This window comes from Oncorhynchus masou, chromosome 32 (assembly GCF_036934945.1).
Source record: "Oncorhynchus masou masou isolate Uvic2021 chromosome 32, UVic_Omas_1.1, whole genome shotgun sequence".
Taxonomy (NCBI): domain Eukaryota; kingdom Metazoa; phylum Chordata; class Actinopteri; order Salmoniformes; family Salmonidae; genus Oncorhynchus; species Oncorhynchus masou.
The window spans coordinates 69155039-69177915 of NC_088243.1; the positions used below are offsets into that span (position 1 = coordinate 69155039).

Genomic DNA, 22877 nt, shown 5'->3' on the forward strand with positions numbered 1-22877 from the left:
CGTCGTGTTTCAGAACAGCCATATAAATGCAACTCTTATTGTGCCGAGCAACAAAGGAAGACAGTTGAGGGTACAGCTTATGTCATAATCGTAACTTGAAGGTGTTTTAAATGTTTTTTTGTATAACACTTACTCGCACAGCAGGATCCCATTCTCCAGGCCTCCCCTGAAGTCCTTGTCATTGAAGCATCTGCCTGTGACCGCCTGTCGATCAAAAAGGAAAACCAAAGGTGTCAGTTCCCTTGGTCCTATTCAACCTCACAGGCACATTCGTCAGTCAGTAGTCCTGCAGTAGCTATGCCTTGTCCTCCTTCTCAGTGTACAACAGTATTTTCTAAATTCAAAGACATGAGTTATTCCTCAGTTGAAGATGTACAACTATAAAATTCTACATTATTTAAAATTAAGCTACTTAAATAGCAATAAGAGAGGATGAAAGAGAAGGTATAGTGAACTGACACTCACATGTCTACTGTACATCAATGTCCATAAACCAAAAATCCCTCTGTGGGAAACAGGCTTCAAACACAATAGCCTTTGTTCCTGGTGCTTCAAAACTTTTCCTCCAGAGGAAATACTCCAGAGCAAAGGAACAAGAAACTAGAAAGGCTATCCAGTCACCCTCGCTCATTGACAGGGATAACTAACAAGCTGTATGTTAACAAGCTTGACGTAAGCTGCCATCATCCCCACCAAATGGCTCTCTGGGGCTGTTCCAGGCCTGTAATTGGACGTGACACAAGGGATTTATCGCTCGTAGTAGTCCAGTAGCGCTTGCATGACTGGGCTAAGTCTAAATGTGTCACTGTGGTCTAAGGCTCGAAATAGGACATGTGGATGCATATGCTAGACTGTTTTGTTCAAATGTACATTTGTACATCCAAAAGGTGACAATGTGTCTATACTTCAGACTAGTAGCAGGTTGAAAATCATAGAAGAGCATCTAAAAAAAGCTCCTCTCAATTTCAAGCTGAGTAACACTTGGGAGAATGAATGGACTGATGTCAGCACACAACTCACAATCGAAATCTAGGCAAGTTAGAGTACCCTGACCTGTAGACCCGGCCCCGGTTTCTCAAAAGCATCTGAAGTCTAAGTTCATTGTTAGTACCTTCGTAGGAGCATCGTTAAATCTCAGAGCGGTTCTCCAAAACCATTGTTACTATGGTTGCACTTGAAAATGCTCGAAATCTAACACCTGCCTCAGACCAGTCGTAGAACAGCTAAGTGCGTCGTGAAATGCTCTTTGCCCTCCCACTTTGTGCACAGAAGATCTCCGCTAAACATAGAATCACACGGTTTATCCATCTCTCTGGGACTGCCAATAACTTCTGAACAAAGTTCACTACAAATACAACGTTTCCAATGTCTTAGCAATTGATACAAACAAGTGACGTATAAACATGTGCTTCAAATGAAAACCCAGGATGAATGCATTCTTTTGATCCTATCAGTACCGAAACACGCTCCGACAACGCACTTAGAGACCGCTCTCTCTGCACAGTGTTTTGGGAAATGGATGTTACATCTTCGGCCGTTGTAGGAAAGATACATTGTTAACACATTCATAGGCCTAAATTCCATCGCTATTGGGAAACCGAACCCTGGAATGATGTGTATACAAGGACATCCTCCTTACACATCCGCATACAGATACAAATCCTGCCAAAAACATTGTTTACAACACACACACGCGCAAACACACACAGTCCCAAACTAATTACAACTGTCTTACTTAAATATCAGCAGCACTTAATAAACAGCCTCCATTCAAAAATCACCTCTAATCTCCCTGTTGTAAGTGTGTAACAGTCTTGCTTCCGTCTCTCTCCTTGAAGTAACCTGGACATGAACCAGGGACCCTCTGAACACAACTGCCTCCCATGAAGCATCGTTACCGATCGCTCCACAAAAGCCACAGCCCTTGCAGAACCGCTACGTCTAGGTCTCAGAGAAAGCGACGTTACCGATTGAAACGCTACTAGCGCACACCGCTAACTAGCTATCCATTTCACACAGGTTAGAAGTGCAAGACGAATTTACTGTTTTTGTTTTGAGGCGCATAGTAAACATAGCCATTTAAAAAGTGGAGCTCTTCGGATGGTTATTTTTGGAAGCTAATAATGTACGGGATTAAATTCCCTGAATGGCACATTTATTTGCACAGCTGTAGAAAAGGTGTTGGGGATACGGGATATACAACGACTGGCTGGCCGGAGTGTGCATTTCTGTCAGTTCTTTGGCTTGTTTGGACGGCGCACAAAAAGAAATGGACTGCTGTATGACAGTGAGTAGTCCAATATGTTGATGTGTTTGGTGGAAAGGAAACAAGGCCAACTGCCTTGTGTATGTGTGCTGACATTGGGGCCTTTCACTAATACTATTCACAGCAGTGGCTAAGAATAGTGAACCAGGCATTGTCTGTCCATTGACTACACAAAACTGATGAGACAACATTCTATTGGAGGTCTGTGTCACTGTGTGAGCTCCAAACATTCTAACACTAAACTGTCAAAAAGCACATAGTCCACATTATGAGCATTTCATTTATAATTGCTGTATAGTTTTCAGGGTTTAACAATGTAGTGCAATGTAGATTTATACAGTGTCATTTTGAGAGAACCGGTTTCTTCCAGTTCAGATTCAACAGTAAAGTATCAGCTTATATTTGTTTATAGGAGAATATTTCACTGCAGTGAGGATGATGATGAGGATGATGATGATATAGCAATGCCTGATATATTTCTTAGTTAAAATTGTTGGTATTGTCAGTGTCTGCAAGGCTTGAATAATGTCAAACTGGCTGTCCACTGATTCATCTGACGCGGTAACCTCTAACTCAAGACCTAGAGGGCATCAGCAGATCGTTGTGTTTCCTAAACTGAACAGAGACCCGGTAAGGAAGCCCAGGCCTTTGGCCGACCAACACACCCTGGCTTACCTCATCATAGGGGCTTCTGGCTGGCACAACCAGGGGGCCTGATCTCTAACAGGCCTCTCCTGGCTAATATAGCCCCTGTGGAAATTTTATCAGGAAGCCACAGCAGTAAAAGGTGAATTTGTTCCTAGCACACCAAGGGAGGGTCCATAGACTGGAGCTATACTGTACTGGACAGGTTCAATCGAAATAAACACACATTTTTCTGAAAAGAATTGCGTCGGGGGTCCAGCATCCAGGAGAGTTTGACCCTTTAGTCTAGTTCATGGACTAAAACCCTTTAGTCCCATTCGATAAATGCATCCATCTTACAAATTTCCTCAAATGGCCTCTCATTTAGATGGAAACATAGACCGAAACTAAGTAATGGGGATTTATTCTGACCTCAGGTCTCAGCCAGTGTCCATGCCCAGTGAAGTTTCTGGTAACTTCTGGACCCCAGATTTCAAAACAGCGGGGGTCATCTGAGGGGGCTCAATTAGACTGTGGAATGTGTTGCCTTTGTTGTCTCCAGTGGAATGCGGCACGATGCTTGTTGTCCAAAATGCTTGGCCGCATTGTTCCAAACACAATAATTGTTTTTCTTACTTCCCATCCCCATGGACCCCTTTAATGACCAAACAGAAGCGATTCTCATGGTTTCGTATCCAAGTGTATCAGTTCCAGTACTTTCTCATGCTCGTTGGGAGGAAGGCTCCATTGGAGAAAAACAGCATAGACATACTTTTAAAGGAAGCAACAGAAAAGCTTTGCTCTTTATCCCGAGCCAGGAAAACCAAGGACTCTGAAGAGTAAATCGACAAAGGCCTTGTTCTACTTTGATGACTTCAAGTGTCCTAGATCTGAGGAGCCTGGGAAATGTGTTCCCCCAAAGGAGAAGCAGTTTGTGACTATTTGTTGCTTCTGAAGAACTGTCTGGTCTGGTTGTTCAAGCCAAGCACAGGGAATGAGCAATGAAACATGAGGTATTGCTTGCTTTCCATCCTGGCTAATCCAATCTACAATATTATTAGTCATACAATGTCAAGAGAAAATCCATTAGAAACAAAATTCCATAACAAAATGGACTCGGAGGCCTCTATCAAAATAGACAAGGTATACTATTCTACCTGCAAGTTCAAATTCAGATCCAGTGCTCAAGACATCCAAACTTCTCTAGACAAAATCCTCAGTGACAGGAGACCCATCGGAGGGCCAACTTTGTCCTGAACAGATGTCTATCTTTGTGGAAATAGTCTTAACTGGACACCCTAGGGCCCAGTTATTGAAAACAGATCCATTGCATCCCAACAGTATTCTCTGGAGCATTTCCCTGAAAGGCTACCTGTCGCAAATTAATAACCGGTAACTCCAGTTTTTTTTGACTGCAAAACCTTTTTACCACGAGCCTGGGGCAAAGCATGCTCCACCTGTTCCAGAGTTGACAGCTGTTCACTCCATTGCTCATAAACATAAACAGAGACCTCCTCAAAACGGCATGTCGTGGTCTGTTTTGTCAAATGTGATCTGCCATTCGGGTTTTTTGTATGGGCCCATTGCATAATCCTGACTACCTAACACCATGCACATACAGTTGAAGTCGGAAGTTTACATAAATGTATTTTGCAAAGGTGTAAACATTTTACTTTTTTAAGGCGGTTCTGGAGCAGTGGCTTCTTCCTTGCTGAGCGGCCTTTCAGGTTGTCGATATAGGACTCGTTTTACTGTGGATATAGATACTTTTGTACCTGTTTCCTCCAGCATCTTCACAAGGTCCTTTGCTGTTGTTCTGGGATTGATTTGCACTTTTTGCACCAAAGTACATTAATCTCTAGGAGACAGAACGCATCTCCTTCCTGAGCGTATGACGGCTGAGTAGTCCCATGGTGTTTATACTTGCGTAATATTGTTTGTACAGATGAACGTGGTACCTTCAGCCGTTAGGAAATTTCTCCCAAGGATGAACAGACTTGTGGAGGTCTACAATTTTATTTCTGAGGTCTTGGCTGATTTCTTTTGATTTTCCAATGACGTCAGGCAAAAAGGCACTGAGTTTGAAGGTAGGCTTTGAGATACATCCACAGGTACACCTCCAATTGACTCAAATTATGTCAATTAGCCTTTCAGAAGCTTCTAAAGCTGTGACACAATTTTCTGGAATGTTCCAAGCTGTTTAAAAGGCACAGTCAACTCAGTGTATGAAAACTTCTGACCCACTGGAATTATAAGTTAAATATTCTGTCTGTAAACAATTGTTGGAAAAATTACTTGTGTCATGCACGCAGTAGATGTCCTAACCGACTTGCCAAAACTATAGTTTGTTGACAAGAAATTTGTGGAGTGGTTGAAAATCGAGTTAATGACTCCAACCTAAGTGTATGTAAACTTCCGACTTCAACTGTACACGTACAGATGTGGGATCTTAATTTGATCACTTTTTTGTTGCTGACAATTGTCCTGCGCCTCAGAAAATGCTGATGATCTTTGTGATTTACTTAAATTCACTGAAAACCCACACTAAAAACAGTTATATTAACAGTATTCCGTTTTTCCATTGAGCATACTTTTGTCCAGCTAATAGCCTAACCACAGATCAAGCAACATTATGGACTAAACTTTCAAATCCTGTTGCTGCAGGATTATTTTGCGATGACAATACTAGTCAAAATAAGATCCTATACATGTACATTCTGGCCACCGACCAATAATCGTTGTAATTTGTAAATGATAACAAAATATTGCACATCTATGGAAACATTGTGACTACCAAGTTTTACCAATATATAGCTACAATAAAAATCTTTGGACCACTCTCAAACCATCCCTGCCCTCCCCCGTCCCTTGGCCTAGAGACAAATGTACAACATGTCTACACTGTCAGAACATAAAAGGGAACTTCGGTTGTCCCCATAGGAGAAGAACAACACACAAGAAGAACACTTTTTATTTTCAGGTAGAACCCTTTTTAGGTTCCATGTAGAAGCCTTTCCACAGAGGGTTCTACCTGGAACCAAAAAGGGTACTCCTATGTGGACAGCTGCAGAACCCCTTTGGAACCCTTTTTTTCCAAAAGAGTGTACAGTACAATAAAACGCATCCAAGGACACCAACATCATTGTATTGTGGATCATCAGTTTCTAGGAATCCCATGCGTGGGGGGCCTCTCTTTAGGGGTTGTCAAACCATTTGGGGCTTCAAGAGTTCAGCCAAAGGTCAAGAGAGGGATTTGTCTAAGATCCATCATCCAAAAACTTTCCACATGCTGCCACTCTCAAAGGAAACCAACTGTCTTTGGATGTCTAGCAGCTCCCTCTATTGTGACTATGGGCTGGATTCCCTGGGGCTTGACACATATTATAGACTGGGGTGGGAGGGAATTAGGGGTTCAATGTCACAGTTAGTGGCTGTGCTTGCTGCCACCACTGTGGTAACTCAGGGGGCAGCTGTTAACTTTAAGGAGACTTCGCAGCTCTACAGTGGGTGAGAATAGACGACACATCTCCGCCACAGCTGCCCTCCTCTACGGTCCTAAAGGCTGCTGGGAAAGCAGTTGGCGGCTGGAGGATTCTGGCCTACTTTCTGCTTTTAGCACTAGCCCAGTGGTGCTATTCTATTATATTAAGGAGTGGGAGAAAGAGGGGGATGAGGAGGGAGAGGTGGAGAAGAGCTAGCCTCGTTTGGTAGTATAAATGCATAACCCCTTGGCAAGAATTGGTTAACATTTCCAACAGTTCCCCCTCTCTCTCTATTTTTTGAATTTGCAAAAAGTAATCAACATACATTTTAACCCAGATTTGAACCACTAGGGTCACAGGTTCACAAATCAACAAAAGGGTTGTTGCCCTACTGATGGACTAACTGACAGCTGGGAGACACGACTGAATTGCTAAATTATTATTTGGAAAGAGAGCAGCAAAACCTCCATATTTTTTTAACCAGAACACTATCCAAATGCCTGTGGTCTCATTTTTTCAGTGAAAGGTCAACGCAGTTTCATTCTTTCCCTCCGAGCCCTCAAACTATTGGCCAGGCCTCCCGTCAAGGAGTAAATTTCCATAAAACTGAAAAATGAGACGCTTTTTCCCCACAGCTTTATGATATTTCCCCTGTTCTGCTGCCCCTCCCTCCCTCCTGTTCAAACAAAACGCAATGGAAGGAAGATGCAAGGCTAGCGTCTTAGCTTTAGCGTGTGGTGAACAGGGATGAGCTACAATATACTGTCATCACATTTGCGCCTATGGCGCAGGAAGAGGAGAGAGGCTAGACCATCTGGAGAGAACGTGTCGGCCTGTAAAACTTCTATCTCCTTGGTCTACAATGGGTTCATTGATGTGGTCTTGGCAGAGACTGTATCAGATTTGGAAACTGGTCCTTAGGCTTGCTACAGGTCTATATAGTAAATCACCCAAGTGGAGGTCAAACGTATTTAGAGGCTGACATCCAATAGACACAAGCTAATACAGTGAGCGCACATTTCAAAGTTTGGCCAGGAATACTTGCTAGACAGCTCGGTAACATTGCCTCACAGCCCTGAACTGTACACTTTTTCTTTTTAAATACCATAAACCTCACAATGCTCTGAGATATATTTATGTCTTAACTGTTCTTTTTACAATGTCCTTGAGAAGGCAGTGACACACTGTCTACAGCCTACCTCTACATCAGCCTCAACATTTACAGTACATACACGCATCTAGATTTTTAATGCGGGACTTGAGCAGGAGTCAGCTCTGAGGAAACGCCAGAGGTTTAAATCAACTAAACCACAACACAGGCGTGCCAAAAGGATCATCGCAGGTAATGAAGCACCCTTACTGTGGTATTACGCAGTTGAAATCAGAATGAAGACCACAGCAAAGTCAAAACCCAGTCTGTAAATCCCTCACTAAAGACACACCAATAGAAGGCTTGCCATAAAAAAACACAGCTACTGATTGAGAAATTAGGATATGGTTTATTTGATTGTGGGCAATTTATCTAAGCCTTGAGGTCAGATTTAATACTGTATACGGTGCAACTGTTTGTAAATGTCATAAAAGGATGCTGTGCCTTCAAAAACCACACACAATAGCCATCTCTCCTGGCAAAAGCACAACTAAATGTAAAATGTTTGATCATGAAACGTTGAACCTTCTCACTATGAAGTAGTCGTAAGGGGTCGAAGCATGCAAGGGATAGAATGTTGCACAATAGACTAGAGTTGAATGGCACCAGCCTGCTTCTCTCATTACACCCTAACCACAAGAGCTATATTGGGTGACAACACTCCATTACCTTGATTTATACCATGATTTATGTGGAACACAACAGTAGAGAGAGAAACACCAACAAGGTAGAGCCTGTTATAATCTTAAAGTAATTTCTTTTGTAACTTTTTTTATTGAACCTTAATTTGAACAGGGACTCAGTGTTGAGTCCAATGGTCTCATTTCCAGGTGAGCCCTGTGTACACAATACACATCGAGATAAAATATACACATTAAAACTACACATGCATAAATACATAAAAATACACAAAAACACAATCATTTACTGTTGATTACTTCGGGGGAAAATACTATGTATTATTTATGGTACTATACTAAATGTAAGTACAGTGTATATGAACATGCCACATTTGTCTATCCTGAGACAGTAGGTTTAGATTATATTTGTGGCTGTATTTATCCAGACAAATTGGGAAAATAAATGGTAGCAAATGTGAGAAAACCGTCTAGTTATTACAATTGAGACATCAGAGTTCGTATCCTTCCTAGATTCTCATTTTATCTCCTCGGGTCCTGGTCCCTCAGAAATTTGCCCAATGGTAAATTCTACCATGTGGAATTAGTAGTACCAGTTTGTTTTTTAATATTTAATCTCCCAGCATAGTTCATATGGTTTATGTGAACAGCTGAATTACACATGTATTCTATATTCTACAGTCATATTGTGCGAAAGCAGGCAGAAAACAGTATTGTGTTTCTTTGCTGATATAGTCTGGTGCAAATTTACTCTGCTACTCCCAAGTTTACAACCATCACTGTAAATCTAGAAGACGGCTGTTGAGGAACATAGACACACACACACACACACCTATAAATAAATTAACCACAGCACAGAGGTTTGAGAACGCAAAACCAGATTGAGCTCACCATACAACCCAGACGATTTATAGACTCCAACAATATGGCTATAAAACATATTTGTAAATATATGAATGCCTTCAATGAAGTGAGGGTTGGTGGCTGCCTGTTGACTTGAAGCTGAATTTGATGTCAGTTTTTGCTGGCTATGCTAAATTGTCACCATATACACACACATGGTTGACGTACGTACGTACGTGCGCGTGTGTGTGTGTGGCCAAAATTTGACCGGCATAACTTTTATTTATCTCACATTGAAATATGCACTATGCAGAAATCGCTCTGCCATTTCCTGGTTGTTAAATTCTAATAGTTTGCCTAATTTCAGTTTGTGATAAAACAAGCAAGTATCTTAAACGCTGTGAAATATAATTTTCATAACCAAACATTTTGTATTTTCAGCTGTTTGAAGCTGGTGTACAAAACCGAAAGTAAGACGCAAAAACAAAACTTGAGAACGGGAAGCATAGAAAGTGCACATAGAACATATCTAACACATCTTAGACTTGCTTTAAATGAGAATGACAGATCTATGACACACATTTCTATGTGAATTTGGTCGGGTCCCCCAAAAAGTTACATATTACAGCTTTAATAAATGTACCGGACCCATATGCATTGGTTGTGTAACCTGATTAGGGCATCCACCCAGAGTTCTCAGAATGACAGAACTCACATTTCGTTTATGGTAATTCATTGTATCTTGGATGCAACGGTGTGAGTCAGTCATTCTTACTGAATTCCAATAAGCAACTTGAAGATGTTAAAATACGTAGGTGGCGCGCCCACGAGGCTAGAGGAAGCTAAAGCTTTCCCTAAAATAAATTCAAATCAATTGCCAAAATTATATAATCTAATTAGCTTACTCTTGTCTACAGACAAAGAAAATCTTTCAAAATAGTCTGCCACACTAGTAAGCAGGATTTGGCTACAGAGTATCATTAGCTTCTTTAAAAAAACAATATAGTCAGAAGGGCCCGCAATTTGGGCAGAGCACGCGGCAAATACCAAATAGATGATTGTTGAGATGTGATTGTCAGTAAAAAGCAGACAGACCCTGCAAGGTATATCGCTACATGTAAAAACACAAATCGGAAAGTAGTCTTTTATTGGCACCAGTGGAGAACATCGGCCATATCCCCGGTGAGTGTGCATATTCACTGTCTTTATCAATGGGTCAGTGCCACGTTTGTTATTGGACAATCATTTCCTCCTCCAGGTTAGATGGATATTCTATTGTATTTGTGTCTCCCCTTTTCGTAGGCCGAATATATGGATCAGACAGCATTGTTTCTATTCATCTGTTTGTCAGTGACAGCAGAGTACACTACCGTGTAATTTTTGTCGTATTAAAAAAGATGCTCCTAATGTCTCTGGTCATATAAAGTGTAGTACAATTGCATCAAATGTGTTCATAAAAAGGCCAACATTTTCCTGTGTACAGAAAGGTGAAGAAATGTAGACATCTGATATATCCTATAGCCTAGGCCTACTCTAAGCCACTAGTGCTGCAGTCTTTTTTGTGAATATTTATTGTATTATATATTATTTCTATATTATCCGCTGGTATTCACATATATGAATAGGCTAAAATGCATAATTTCGGAATGGGATTTTTTTCCCCCAGACAATTGAGAGAATTGTGTCAATTTTATCTATCCGCTCCTCCTTTCATTTTTCATTGGCCAAAAGCCAGCTATTACCGGCTAAAGGAAACCCTGGTGCATGTGTGCTGTCAGGTCTAGTTGCTAAATGTCTGACTTCTGTGAGATAGCAAGGATCAACATGCTCTTGGAGCACAGAATCTCCCCTTAAACTTTGTCATGCCTGTCATCCAGCAAAGGACATCCAGAAAGTATACAAACACCTTGATTTTTTCCCCCACATTTTGTTACGTTACATCCTTGTTCTAAAATGTATTAAATTGTGTTAATCCCTCATCAACCTACACACAATACCCCATAATGACAAAGCAAAAACAGTAGAATGTTATTTTTGCAAATGTATGTATAAAAAAAAATACATACACTGAAATATCACATTTACATAACTATTCAGACACTTTACTCAGTACTTTGTTGAAGCATCATGGGCAACGATTGCAGCCTCGAGTCTTCTTGGTGTGATGCTACAAGCTTGGCACACCTGTAGTTTCTCCCATTCTTCTTTGCAGATCCTCTCAAATTCTGTCAGGTTGGATGGGGAGCGTCACTGCACAGCTATTTTCAGGTTTCTCCAGAGATGTTTGATTGGGATCAAGTCCGGGCTCTGGCTTGGCCCTCAAGGACATTGAGAGACTTGACCCGAAGCCGCTCCTGCGTTGTCTTGGCTGTGTGCTTAGGGTGGTTGCCCCAGTCTGAGGTCCTGAGCGCTCTGGGGCAGGTTTTCATCAAGGATCTTGCTGCACTTTGCTCCGTTCATCAGTCTTTCGATCCTGACTAGTCTCCCAGTCCCTACAGCTAAAAACATGCTGCCACCACCATGCTTCACCGGAGGGATGGTGGCAGGTTTCCTCCAGATGTGAAGCTTGGCATTCAGGCCAAAGAGTTCAATTTTGGCTTATTCAGACCAGAGAATCTTGTTTCTCATGGTCTGAGAGTCCTTTAGGTGCCTTTTGGCAAACTCCAAGTGGGCTGTCATGTGCCTTTTACTGAGGAGTGGCTTTCTTCTGGCCAGTCAACCATGAAGGCCTGATTGGTGGAGTGCTGCAGAAATGGTTGTCCTTCTGGAAGGTTTTCCCATCTCTACAGAGGAACTCTAGAGCTCTGTCAGAGTGACCATCGGGTTCTTGGTCCCCTTCCTGATCAAGGTCCTTCTCCCCCAACTGCTCAGTTTGACTGGCGGCCAGCTCCAGGAAGAGTCTTGGTGGTTCCAAACTTCTTCCCTTTAATGGAAGAATGATGGAGGCCAATGTGTTCTTGGGGATATTCAATGCTGCAGAAATGTTTTAGTGACCTTTCCCAGAATCTGTGCCTCAATACAATCCCGTCTCTGAGTTCTACGGAAAATTACTTCGACCTCATGGCTTGGTTTTTGCTCTGACATGCACTGTCAACTGTGGGGCCATTTATAGACAGGTGTGTGCCTTTCCAAATCATGTCCAATCAATTTAAATTTACCACTGGTGGAATCCAATCAAGCTGTAGAAACATCTCAAAGATGAGTAATGGAAATAGGATGCACCTGAGCTTAATTTGGAGTTTCACAGCAAAGGGTCTGAATACTTATGCAACTAAGGAATTTGTTTTTTTATTTTTAATACATTTGCAAAACTTTTGAAAAACCTAGTTTCACTTTGTCATTATGGGGTTCCTTTATTTTTTATTGAATCCATTTTAGGATAAGGCTGTAACGTAACAAATGTGGAAAAAGGGACGGGGTCTGAATACTTTCCGAATGCACTGTAGCCCTCCTTCCTCATCTAAGTGCCACACCTTGATCTGTTTCACCTGTCTTGTACATGTCTTCACCCCCCCCCAGATGTTGCCCATCTTTCATAGTTTCCCTGCTTCCGACCATTCTGCCTGCACTGACCCCGAGCCTGCCTGCCGTTCTGTACCTGCCTGACTGACCCGTTTACGAACCTCTGCATGTCCTGACCCCAAGCCTACATGCTGTTCAGTACCTTACTAACTCTGCCCTGGATTACGGACCTCTACCTGCCTATGACCTGTCTTCTGCCTGGCCCCTGTCTGGGTCAATAAACATCTGTGACTCAAGCTGTCTGGATCTGGGTCTTATCCCGAGTTTTGATGGTCATGGCCAGTTCGTACTGACCCAGCAGTCACAGACCAGCTCTCCCTGCAAGGAGCCACCATATGAAGACACGAGGAGTTACTGCAATGTCTTATGAAGGGACTCCATACCCTGGAAGAGCGCCATGACCAGGCGTTCAATTCATTGCTGGAGCAATTCCGCGGATTCCCAACTGGGCAGCAGGTCACACTCGTAATCTCCCAGCCTACCCCAGTGTCCAGATAACCCTGCTTACATCTTCCGGAGTGCTACACTGGAGATCCCGGGAACCTGCCAGGCTTCTCTCTCCCAGTGCTCCCTAATGTTCGAGCTGCAGCCTTCTTCGTTCCCCTCGGACCGCTCGAGGATAGCGTACATCATACCGCTGATGTATGGGAGCGCACTTGCCTGGGCCACGGCGATGTGGGAGCAACAGTCCGTCATCTGCCTCAGTCTGAAGGAGTTCATGGAGGAAGTTCGGAAAGTGTTTGATTCTCCGTTGTCCGGGAGAGAGGCTGCTCGTAAGCTGCTCCAACTACGTCAAGACTCCTGTAGTGTGGCGGACTACGCAGTGGATTTTCGCACGCTGGCGGATGAGAGTGTCTGGAACCTGGAAGTATTGTTCGACATTTTCCTTCACGGATTATCGGAGGTGATCAAAGATGAGCTCGCAGCCTGGGAGCTTCCCATGGACCTTGACTCGCTCATAGCCTTGACCATCCGGATCTATGGGCGGCTTCGAGAACGTAGGAGGGAGAGGGAATCCCTTTCGCCCTTGCTTGCCCTCGATTCCCACCTCGCCTCCAAAGAAAACCCCCAGAGACCCCCGAAGTCTACATGTCCGAGTGAACCCGACTTCACCCAAGTTCTCTCGGGATTCACAGAGGGCTGCCAACTCACCTCCTTCTGAGTCCTTGCATTTGGGCAAGGCTAGATTGAATCCGGTTGAGCGTTTACACAGACTCCCCACCCAGAGCTGTCTATATTGTGGAGTTACGGGACATTTCGTAGCCACCTGCCCGTTGGAGGTCCAGTAGGAGGCACTCTTCCCTCTGGTCTAAAAAACATCCCAAAGCCCCAGGGCTGTGATTGGGGACACTGCCCTGTGTAGGGTGCCATCTTTCAGATGGGACGTTAAAACGGGTGTCCTGACTCTCTGAGGTCATTAAAGATCCCATGGCACTTATCGTAAGAGTAGGGGTGTTAACCCCGGTGTCCTGGCTAAATTCCCAATCTGTCCCTCAAACCATCAAGGTCACCTAATAATCCCCAGTTTACAATTGGCTCCTTCACCCCCTCCTCTCCCCTGTAACTATTCCCCAGATTGTTGCTGTAAATGAGAATGTGTTCTCAGCCTACTTACCTGGTAAAATAACGGATAAATAAAAATACAAAATAAAACCCATACTCTGGTGGGCCATATGGAGAAGTTTTCCTTTCCCCTTACTCGCACCCGTTTCCATGCCATCCTGTATGAGGGAACAAGTCGAAATCTCTCTGGGTACTCATTGACTGAGGCCGCTGAGAGTTTTTTGGAAGCTACCCTGGCATCCGAGCTTGGCATCCCCACTCTGCCCCTCTCCATTCCCATGGACGTTAGAGCGCTGGACGGGCATTCTATAGGCTGGGTCACCCACAATACCACCCCCATCAACCTACGTGTGTCAGGGAACCACAGAGAGACGATCCAATTCCTGCTTATTAAGTCTCCTCAAGTTCACACTGTATTAGGATACTCTTGGCTCCAGCGACACAATCCCCTTATTGACTGTTCTGCTGGTGCCAACAGAGAATCAAACACCTTCCAAACTTCCTCCACAAACTCCTCCAGACAGAGGCAGATGGTGGACTGTTGCTCTCACACCGCCATCATTCCACATTCCCAGGGTTCTCATTACAGTTGTTTTGACGGCAGCTTAGCATTCAGGCCAGAAGGGTGATACTAATACATGAGTTCCAACAGCCATGGGGTGTAGCCACTACTTCAGAGACCAAGGAATAGACAGATATAATGAATGAGTAGAAAAGGGATTTTAATCTTTGAACGAAGGAATGGAAAGAATGCATATCACTTTAACACTTGACAGAAGGAAGTGGTTAGTTTCCAAAGCAATGTGAATACTGACAAAGAGACGCACACACACAGAGAGACGCATACAGTGGGGCAAAAAAGTATTTAGTTAGCCACCAATTGTGCAAGTTCTCCCACTTAAAAAGATGAGGCCTGTAATTTTCATCATAGGTACACTTCAACTATGACAGACAAAATGAGGGGAAAAAATTTCATAAAATCACATTGTAGGATTTTTAATGAATTTATTTGCAAATTATGGTGGAAAATAAGTATTTGGTCACCTACAAACAAGCAAGATTTCTGGCGCTCACAGACCTGTAACTTCTTCGTTACCTGTATTAATGGCACCTGTTTGAACTTGTTATCAGTATAAAAGATACCTGTCCACAACCTCAAACAGTCACACTCCAAACTCCACTATGGCCAAGACCAAAGAGCTGGCAAAGGACACCAGAAACAAAATAGTAGACCTGCACCAGGCTGGGAAGACTGAATCTGCAATAGGTAAGCAGCTTGGTTTGAATAAATCAACTGTGGGAGCAATTATTAGGAAATGGAAGACATACAAGACCACTGATAATCTCCCTCGATCTGGGGCTCCACGCAAGATCTCACCCCGTGGGGTCAAAATGACAACAAAACGGTGAGCAAAAATCCCAGAACCACATGGGGGGACCTAGTGAATGACCTGCAGAGAGCTGGGACCAAAGTAACAAAGCCTACCATCAGTAACACACTACGCTGCCAGGGACTCAAATCCTGCAGTGCCAGACGTGTCCCCCTGCTTGAGCCAGTACATGTCCAGGCCCGTCTGAAGTTTGCTAGAGAGCATTTGGATGATCCAGAAGAAGATTGGAAGAATGTCATATGGTCAGATGAAACCAAAATATAACTTTTTTGTAAAAAAACTCAACTCGTCGTGTTTGGAGGACAAAGAATGCTGAGTTGTATTCAAAGAACACCAAACCTACTGTGAAGCATGGGGGTGGAAATATCATGCTTTGGGGCTGTTCTTCTGAAAAGGGACCAGGACGACTGATCCGTGTAAAGGAAAGAATGAATGGGGCCGTGTATCATGAGATTTTGAGTGAAAACCTCCTTCCATCAGCAAGGGCATTGAAGATGAAACGTGGCTGGGTCTTTCAGCATGACAATGATCCCAAACACACCGCCTTGGCAACGAAGGAGTGGCTTCGTAAGAAGCATTTCAAGGTCCTGGAGTGGCCTAACCAGTCTACAGATCTCAATCCCATAGAAAATCTTTGGAGGGAGTTGATCTGCATGGAGGAATGGGCCAAAATTACAGCAACAGTGTGTGAAAACCTTGTGAAGACTTACAGAAAACGTTTGACCTCCGTCATTGCCAACAAAGGGTATATAACAAAGTATTGAGATAAACTTTTGTTATTGACCAAATACTTATTTTCCACAATAATTTGCAAATAAATTCATTAAAAATCCTACAAAGTGATTTTCTTTCTCATTTTGTCTGACATAGTTGAAGTGTACCTATGATGAAAATTACAGGCCTCTCATCTTTTTAAGTGGGAGAACTTGCACAATTGGTGGCTGACTAAATACTTTTTTGCCCCATTGTACATGTAGGTATTGTGTGGGAAGAGTGAGAACAAACTGCTGTCAAAACCAGAGCACAAGTAGTGTTCAACACCTCTTCACTGCTGCAGTCTCATTCACACACACACCTTCTTTCATCATTTAAAACTAACACACACATACATACTGCGCTCTCTACATGCTCACAGTACCACCAACATTCCCAGGCCCATTCCCTGGGAGACTCAACTGCGTAGGAAACCTTACATAACCTCTGATTGGTCATCCATTACTCCCCCTCATCAAGAAAGACGTACTGCTTTTCCTGGAAAAAGACAGACCCATAGAGAACCATATCATAGATTATCTTCAACCAGGTATTACTAAACACACACACACACACCCCTTTCTGTCTGGGATTAGGGAGGATGGTAAAGGTGATAGAGGATGGTACAGGTGTTATTTATCTCCATCTACTTAGCTTTCTCCTCCAGCACTCCACACAAACGTGTGTTAAATCTTATACCTTGATCTCCCTCGTTTTTACAAGCCGAGGTGAAAGACCACCTGACCTCTTGGTCACCCGTCAAATCTGTGTTTGCCGTTTCAGGCTTGATTGAAGATCGAGGTGGTTAAGAATTCATCTCAGGGTCTCACTACCAGAGACATGACTAACACTATAAAGATACTGTGTGATCCATCCTCAGGGAGGTGGCCTACAGTATACTGTTGATCCATCCTCAGGGAGATGGCCTACAGTATACTGTTGATCCATCCTTAGGGACGTGCTACATGTGGCCTGATGTTGGACTGCCTTTTCTGATTCGTTATGTTTGGCAAGCAAGGAAGGAAGGAAGGAAGGAAGGAGCCCTAATGTCCACATCTGTTTCTAACACACCCGATCTTGCCAATCAACCTTGATTGAAGCTGGGATGGAACAAAAGCATTTGTACACCCTATAGAGGTGGAGTTACACTGATAGTGACAGTGGTGTAGTGTCACAGTAGGGTTACCGGTCACTCATACATATTTAACCGACTCAGAGACATTAGTATACAGCTCTGGACTACATCTCAAGGTCTCTCTCTCTCCCTCTTCTCTACAGGTTGTGTGAGAAAGCAGGCTCTTGTCATTGAGACATAGGGTGATTAAGTTCATAGAAAATGATCCTGTATAGCATTCTGAATGAACGAGCAGGAAAAGTCCTTGACTTGATTTAATTTGAGGCAATTTTCTTCATGGCCATACTTACATGTCATACACAGTAACACAACTTAAACATAATTATGTATTGGCAATAATTTCAAATCCGACCATCATCCCTGGTGAGACAAAACCACGACTCGTCAGTGAAGAGCACTTTTTGCCAGTCCTGCCCATAAGCGACGTTGTTGCCAGTGATGTCTGGTGAGGACCTGCCTTATAACAGGCCTACAAGCCCTCAGTCCAGCCTCTCTCAGCATATTGCAGACAGTCTGAGCACTGATGGATGGATTGTGCGTTCGTGATGTAACTCGGGCAGATGTTGTTGCCATTCTGTATCTGTCCCGCAGGCGTGATGTTCGGATGTACCGATCCTGTGCAGGTGTTGTTACAAGTGGTCTGCCACTGCGAGGAAGATCAGCTGTCCGTCCTGTCTCCCTGTAGTGCTGTCTTCGGCGTCTCACAGTAGGGACATGGCAATTTATTGCCCTGGCCACATCTGCAATCCTCATGCCTCCTTGCAGCATGCCTCAGGCACGTTCACGCAGATGAGCAGGGACCCTGGGCATCTTTCTTTTGGTGTTTTTCCAGAGTCAGTAGAAAGGCCTCTTTAGTGTCCTAAGTTTCATAACTGTGACCTTAATTGCCTTAATTACCGTCTGTAAGCTGTTAGTGTCCTTAACTACCGTTCCATAGGTGCATGTTCATTAATTGTTTATGGTTCATTGAACAAGCATGGGAAACCATGTTTAAACCCTTTACAATGAAGGTCTGTCAAGTTATTTGGATTTTTACAAATTATCTTTGAAAGACAGTGTCCTGAAAAGGGATTTATTTTTTGCTGAGTTTAGCTCCATATCAATGGTTGCCAAGTGTTTGACATGGTTCAAGAACAGTATTCCAATGTTGAATTGCAACATAACAATCTAGTGTGTAAGTGGCACTTGACAAAGGAAATCATTCTACACAGGTGGAATTCACAGATTCCATGAAGCTAAAACACTACAGTAACACTACAGCTTGAAATGAATTGGCATGTGCTTTCCAAAACCAGAATACGCATTGTCACAGACAAACTGCGGCTGGTGGGTTCAGTACATTCATGTAGAATGTACTGCTCCCCAGGAAGTAAGGTGTAACATCTAAAACAGCCATGTAGCATGACACAACAAAACACTAACAATGTAGAGCATTGTCAAATTAGGAACAGAAAAACACACATTACTGCTTAATACCCCAAGCCCCCCCACTCCCGCAAGGAGGGCCTCAACATGAAAGTCACACATACGCCCAAGTTGTGAGCAACCAAACAGACCCAACCCCCCACTCTTACACTAGCCCAAGCCAATAGCATGTTCCAGATGCTCCGCAGGCTATTTTCACACTTACTGGTCTGAGGCCAAACCACACAACTAACAACATTAGACACTTCATTGAACACAAAGGGTTCACTATCTCATCCTGGAATATCCAAGGCCTGAGGTCATCTGCCTTTGGCCTAAAGAACAGGACAAATACAGACATTGTCATCCTATAAGTAACATGGTATAGAGGAGATGGACCCACTGGTTGCCCTCTAGGTTAGAGAGCTGGTAGTCTCATCCAAACTACCAGGTGTGAAACAAGGAAGGGACTGAGGTGGTACGCTGATTTGGTATAGAGCAGACCTAACTCACTCTATTAAATACATCAAAACAAGAACATTTTACATTTGGCTAGAAATTCAAAAGGAAATGATCTTCACAGAGAAAAAAAAAATGTCCTGTGTGCTACCTATATCCCCCCACTTGAATCACCATACTTTAATGAAGACAGCTTCTCCCTCATAGAGGGAAAAATCAATCATTTCATGGCCCAGGGACATGTATTAGTCTGTGGACAATAATCTGACAGCCCCAGCACACAGGGGGACAAACATCTACCTGGAGATGACAGCATTCCCTCCCCCATATGCCCCCCCCCCCCCCGAGGCACAATTATTACAACATAACCAACCAAATCGAGTCACAGCTCTGTCGCACACTGGGTGACATAGTCAACGGTAGGCTTCGAGGGGACTCCTACGGTAGGTACATCTACTGCTCATCTCTTGGCAGTAGTACTGTAGATTACTTTATCACTGACCACAGTCTCTCAGAGCATTCAGTCAGCCCACTGACACCTCTATAAGGTCACAGCAAAATCACAGTCTACTTGAACAGAGCAATACTCAATCGTGATGCATCAAAGCCAAAGGAACTGAATAATATTAAGAAATTCCTTTTAGACAACTTTCTGGACAAAAACGTTTCACTACAATAGTGAAGGTGTAAACGTGGCAATAGAAAACCTAGACAGTATATTTGACCTTTCAGCTTCCCTATCAAATCTAAAAATGTCAAACAGAAAACCGAAGAAAATGAACAACATTGACAAATGGTTTGATGAAGAATGCCAAAATCTAAGAAAGAAATGAAGAAACCTATCCACCCTAAAACATAGAGACCCAGAAAACCGTAGCCTACACCTACACTATGGTGAATCATTAGAACAATACAGAAATACACTACGGAAAAAGAAGGAACAGCTCATCAGAAATCAGCTCAATGTAAATGAGGAATCCATAGACTCTAACCACTTCTGTGAACATTGGAAAACACAGAGTTATCTATCCAAAACAGAGATGTATGGATAAACCACTCTCCAACCTTTTTGGCCCTATAACAAAGTAAACAGCAAAAACATATATAGTAGCAGTCAAAAGTTTGGATACACCTACAAATTCTAGGGTTTTTATTTATTTGTACAATGTTCTACATTGCAGAATAATAGTGAAGACATCACAACTATGAAATAATATATATGGTATCCTGCAGTAAGCAATACATTTCAATTAGCAGGTGTGCCTTGTTAAAAGTACATTTGTGGAATTTCTTTCCATGTTGATGCGTTTGAGCCAATCAGTTGTGTTGTGACAAGGTCGGGGTGGTATATAGAAGATAGCCCTATTTGGTAAAAGACAAATTCCATATTATGGAATGTCCGTCAACATGGAAAATGTCAAGAACTTTGTGTAGTCGCAAAAACCATCAAGCACTATGATGAAACTGGCTCTCCTGAGGACCGCCACAAGAAAGGAAGACCCAGAGTTACCTCTACTGCAGAGGAAAAGTTCATTAGAGTTACCAGCCTAAGATTGCAGCCCAAATAAATGCTTCAGAGAGTTCAATTAACAGACACATCTCAAAATCTACTGTTCAAAGGAGACTGCGTGAATCAAGCCTTCATGGTCGAATTGCTGCAAAGAAACCACTACTAAAAGGACAGAAATAAGAAGAGAGACTTGCTTGGGCCAAGAAACACAAGCAATATACATTAGACCAACGGAAATCAGGCCTTTGGTCTGATGAGTCTAAATTTGAGATTTTTGGTTCCAACCACTGTCTTTGTGAGACGCAGAGTAGATGAACAGATGATCTCTGCATGTGTGGTTCCCACCGTGAAGCATGGAGGAGGAGGTGTGATGCTGTGATCGTGCTTTTCTGTTGACACTGTAGGAGATTTATTTAGAATTCAGGGCACACTTAACCAGAATGGCTACTACAGCATTCTGCAGCGATACGCCATCCCTTCTGGTTTGCGCTTAGTGGGACTATCATTTGCTCTTCAACATGACAATGACCCAAAACACGCCTCCAGGCTGTGTAATGGCTGTTTGACCAAGGAGAGTGATAGAGTGACCTGGCCTCCACAATCACCCAACCTCAACCCAATTGAGATGGTTTGGGATGAGTTGGACCACAGAGTGAAGGAAAAGCAGCCAACAAGCTCAGCATATGTGGGAACTCCTTCAAGACTGTTGGAAAAGCATTCCTTATGAAGCTGGATGAGAGAATGCAAAGAGTGTGCAAAACTGTCATCAAGGCAAAGGGTGGCTACTATGAAGAATTTAAAATAAAATAGTTACTAAATGAATGCATTATTTCATAGTTTTGATGTCTTCACTATTATTCTACAATGTAGAAAATATATATTTTTTTTTTGAAAAACCCTTGAATGAGTAGGTGTCCAAACTTTTGACTGGTACTGTACATGATCAATAACTAATCTTAGAATCAACTATTAAAGACTACCAGCACCCACTGGATTCTTCAATTACATTGAATGAACTACAGGACAAAATACAAATCCTACAACCCAAAAAAGGCCTGTGGTGTTAATGGTATCCTCATTGAAATGATAAAATATACAGACCACAAATTCCAATTAGCTATACTTAAACTATTACATCATCCTTAGCTCTGGCATCTTCCTCAGTATGTGGAACCAATCACCCCAATCCACAAAAATGAAGACAAATTTGGCCCCAACAACTACCGTGGAATATGCTTCAACAGTAACCTTGGGAAAATCCTCTGCATTATCATTAACAGCAGACTCGTACATTTCCTGAGTGAAAACAATGTACTGATCAAATGTGAAATTCACTTTTTACCAAATTACCATACGACAGACCAAGTATTCACCCTGCACACCTTAATTGACAAACAAACATGCTATGTTGATTTCAAAAAAGCTTTTGACTCAATTTGGTATGCAGGTCTGCTATACAAATTCATGGAAAGTGGTGTTGGGGGAAAACATAGGACATCATAAAAACCATGTACACAAACAACAGTAAGACAAAAATAATGGTTTTCCAAAAAAGGTCCAGTTGCCAGGACCACAAATACAAATTCCGTTGCCCTAGAGCACACAAAAATACCTCAGCCGAAACATTAGAGCCACAGGTAACTTGCACAAAGCTGTGAACGATCTGAGAGACAAGGCAAGAAGGAACTTCTATGCTATAAAAAGGAACATCAAATTCGACATACCAATTAGGATCTGGCAAAATTACTTTAATCAGTTATAGAACCCATTGCACTTTATGGTTGGTTGTGTGTGGTGTGGTGTGGTGTGGTGTGTGTGAGAGAGAGAGATTTAATACAGACAACCAGAGAAAGGATTAAAGAAAGGAAGACACTAAATCAAACTTAATTAAAGGCGTTGGTCGTGAGTTAGCGAAGCAAAACAGAGATAACAAGCGCTTGTTTAGGCGACTATTGGTATGCCACTTAAGACGCTTTGATCCAAAGGCACTTATTATAAGTGAACACATACATTTTAGTATGCGATTCCTGCAGGAATTGAACTCATGACTTTGGCGTTGCACGCAGTAAAGCTCTAACCAACTGAGCCACAATGATGGACACTAGTGTTGGTCCTGAATCCCGGTTGATAAGTATAG

At 42.7% G+C, this 22877-nt stretch overlaps 1 protein-coding gene across 9 annotated transcripts in view; it reads right to left on the reverse strand.

Annotated features, from left to right (window-relative positions):
• The window catches only part of LOC135526520 (LIM and calponin homology domains-containing protein 1-like), a 146015-nt gene that overhangs the window by 87711 nt on the left and 35427 nt on the right, over positions 1-22877 (reverse strand). For all 9 annotated transcript variants that reach the window (XM_064954971.1, XM_064954968.1, XM_064954976.1 and 6 more), the window contains exon 2: positions 134-204. In XM_064954971.1, coding sequence (XP_064811043.1) covers positions 134-204 — 71 coding nt within the window. The remainder of the gene's footprint in view (positions 1-133; positions 205-22877) is intronic.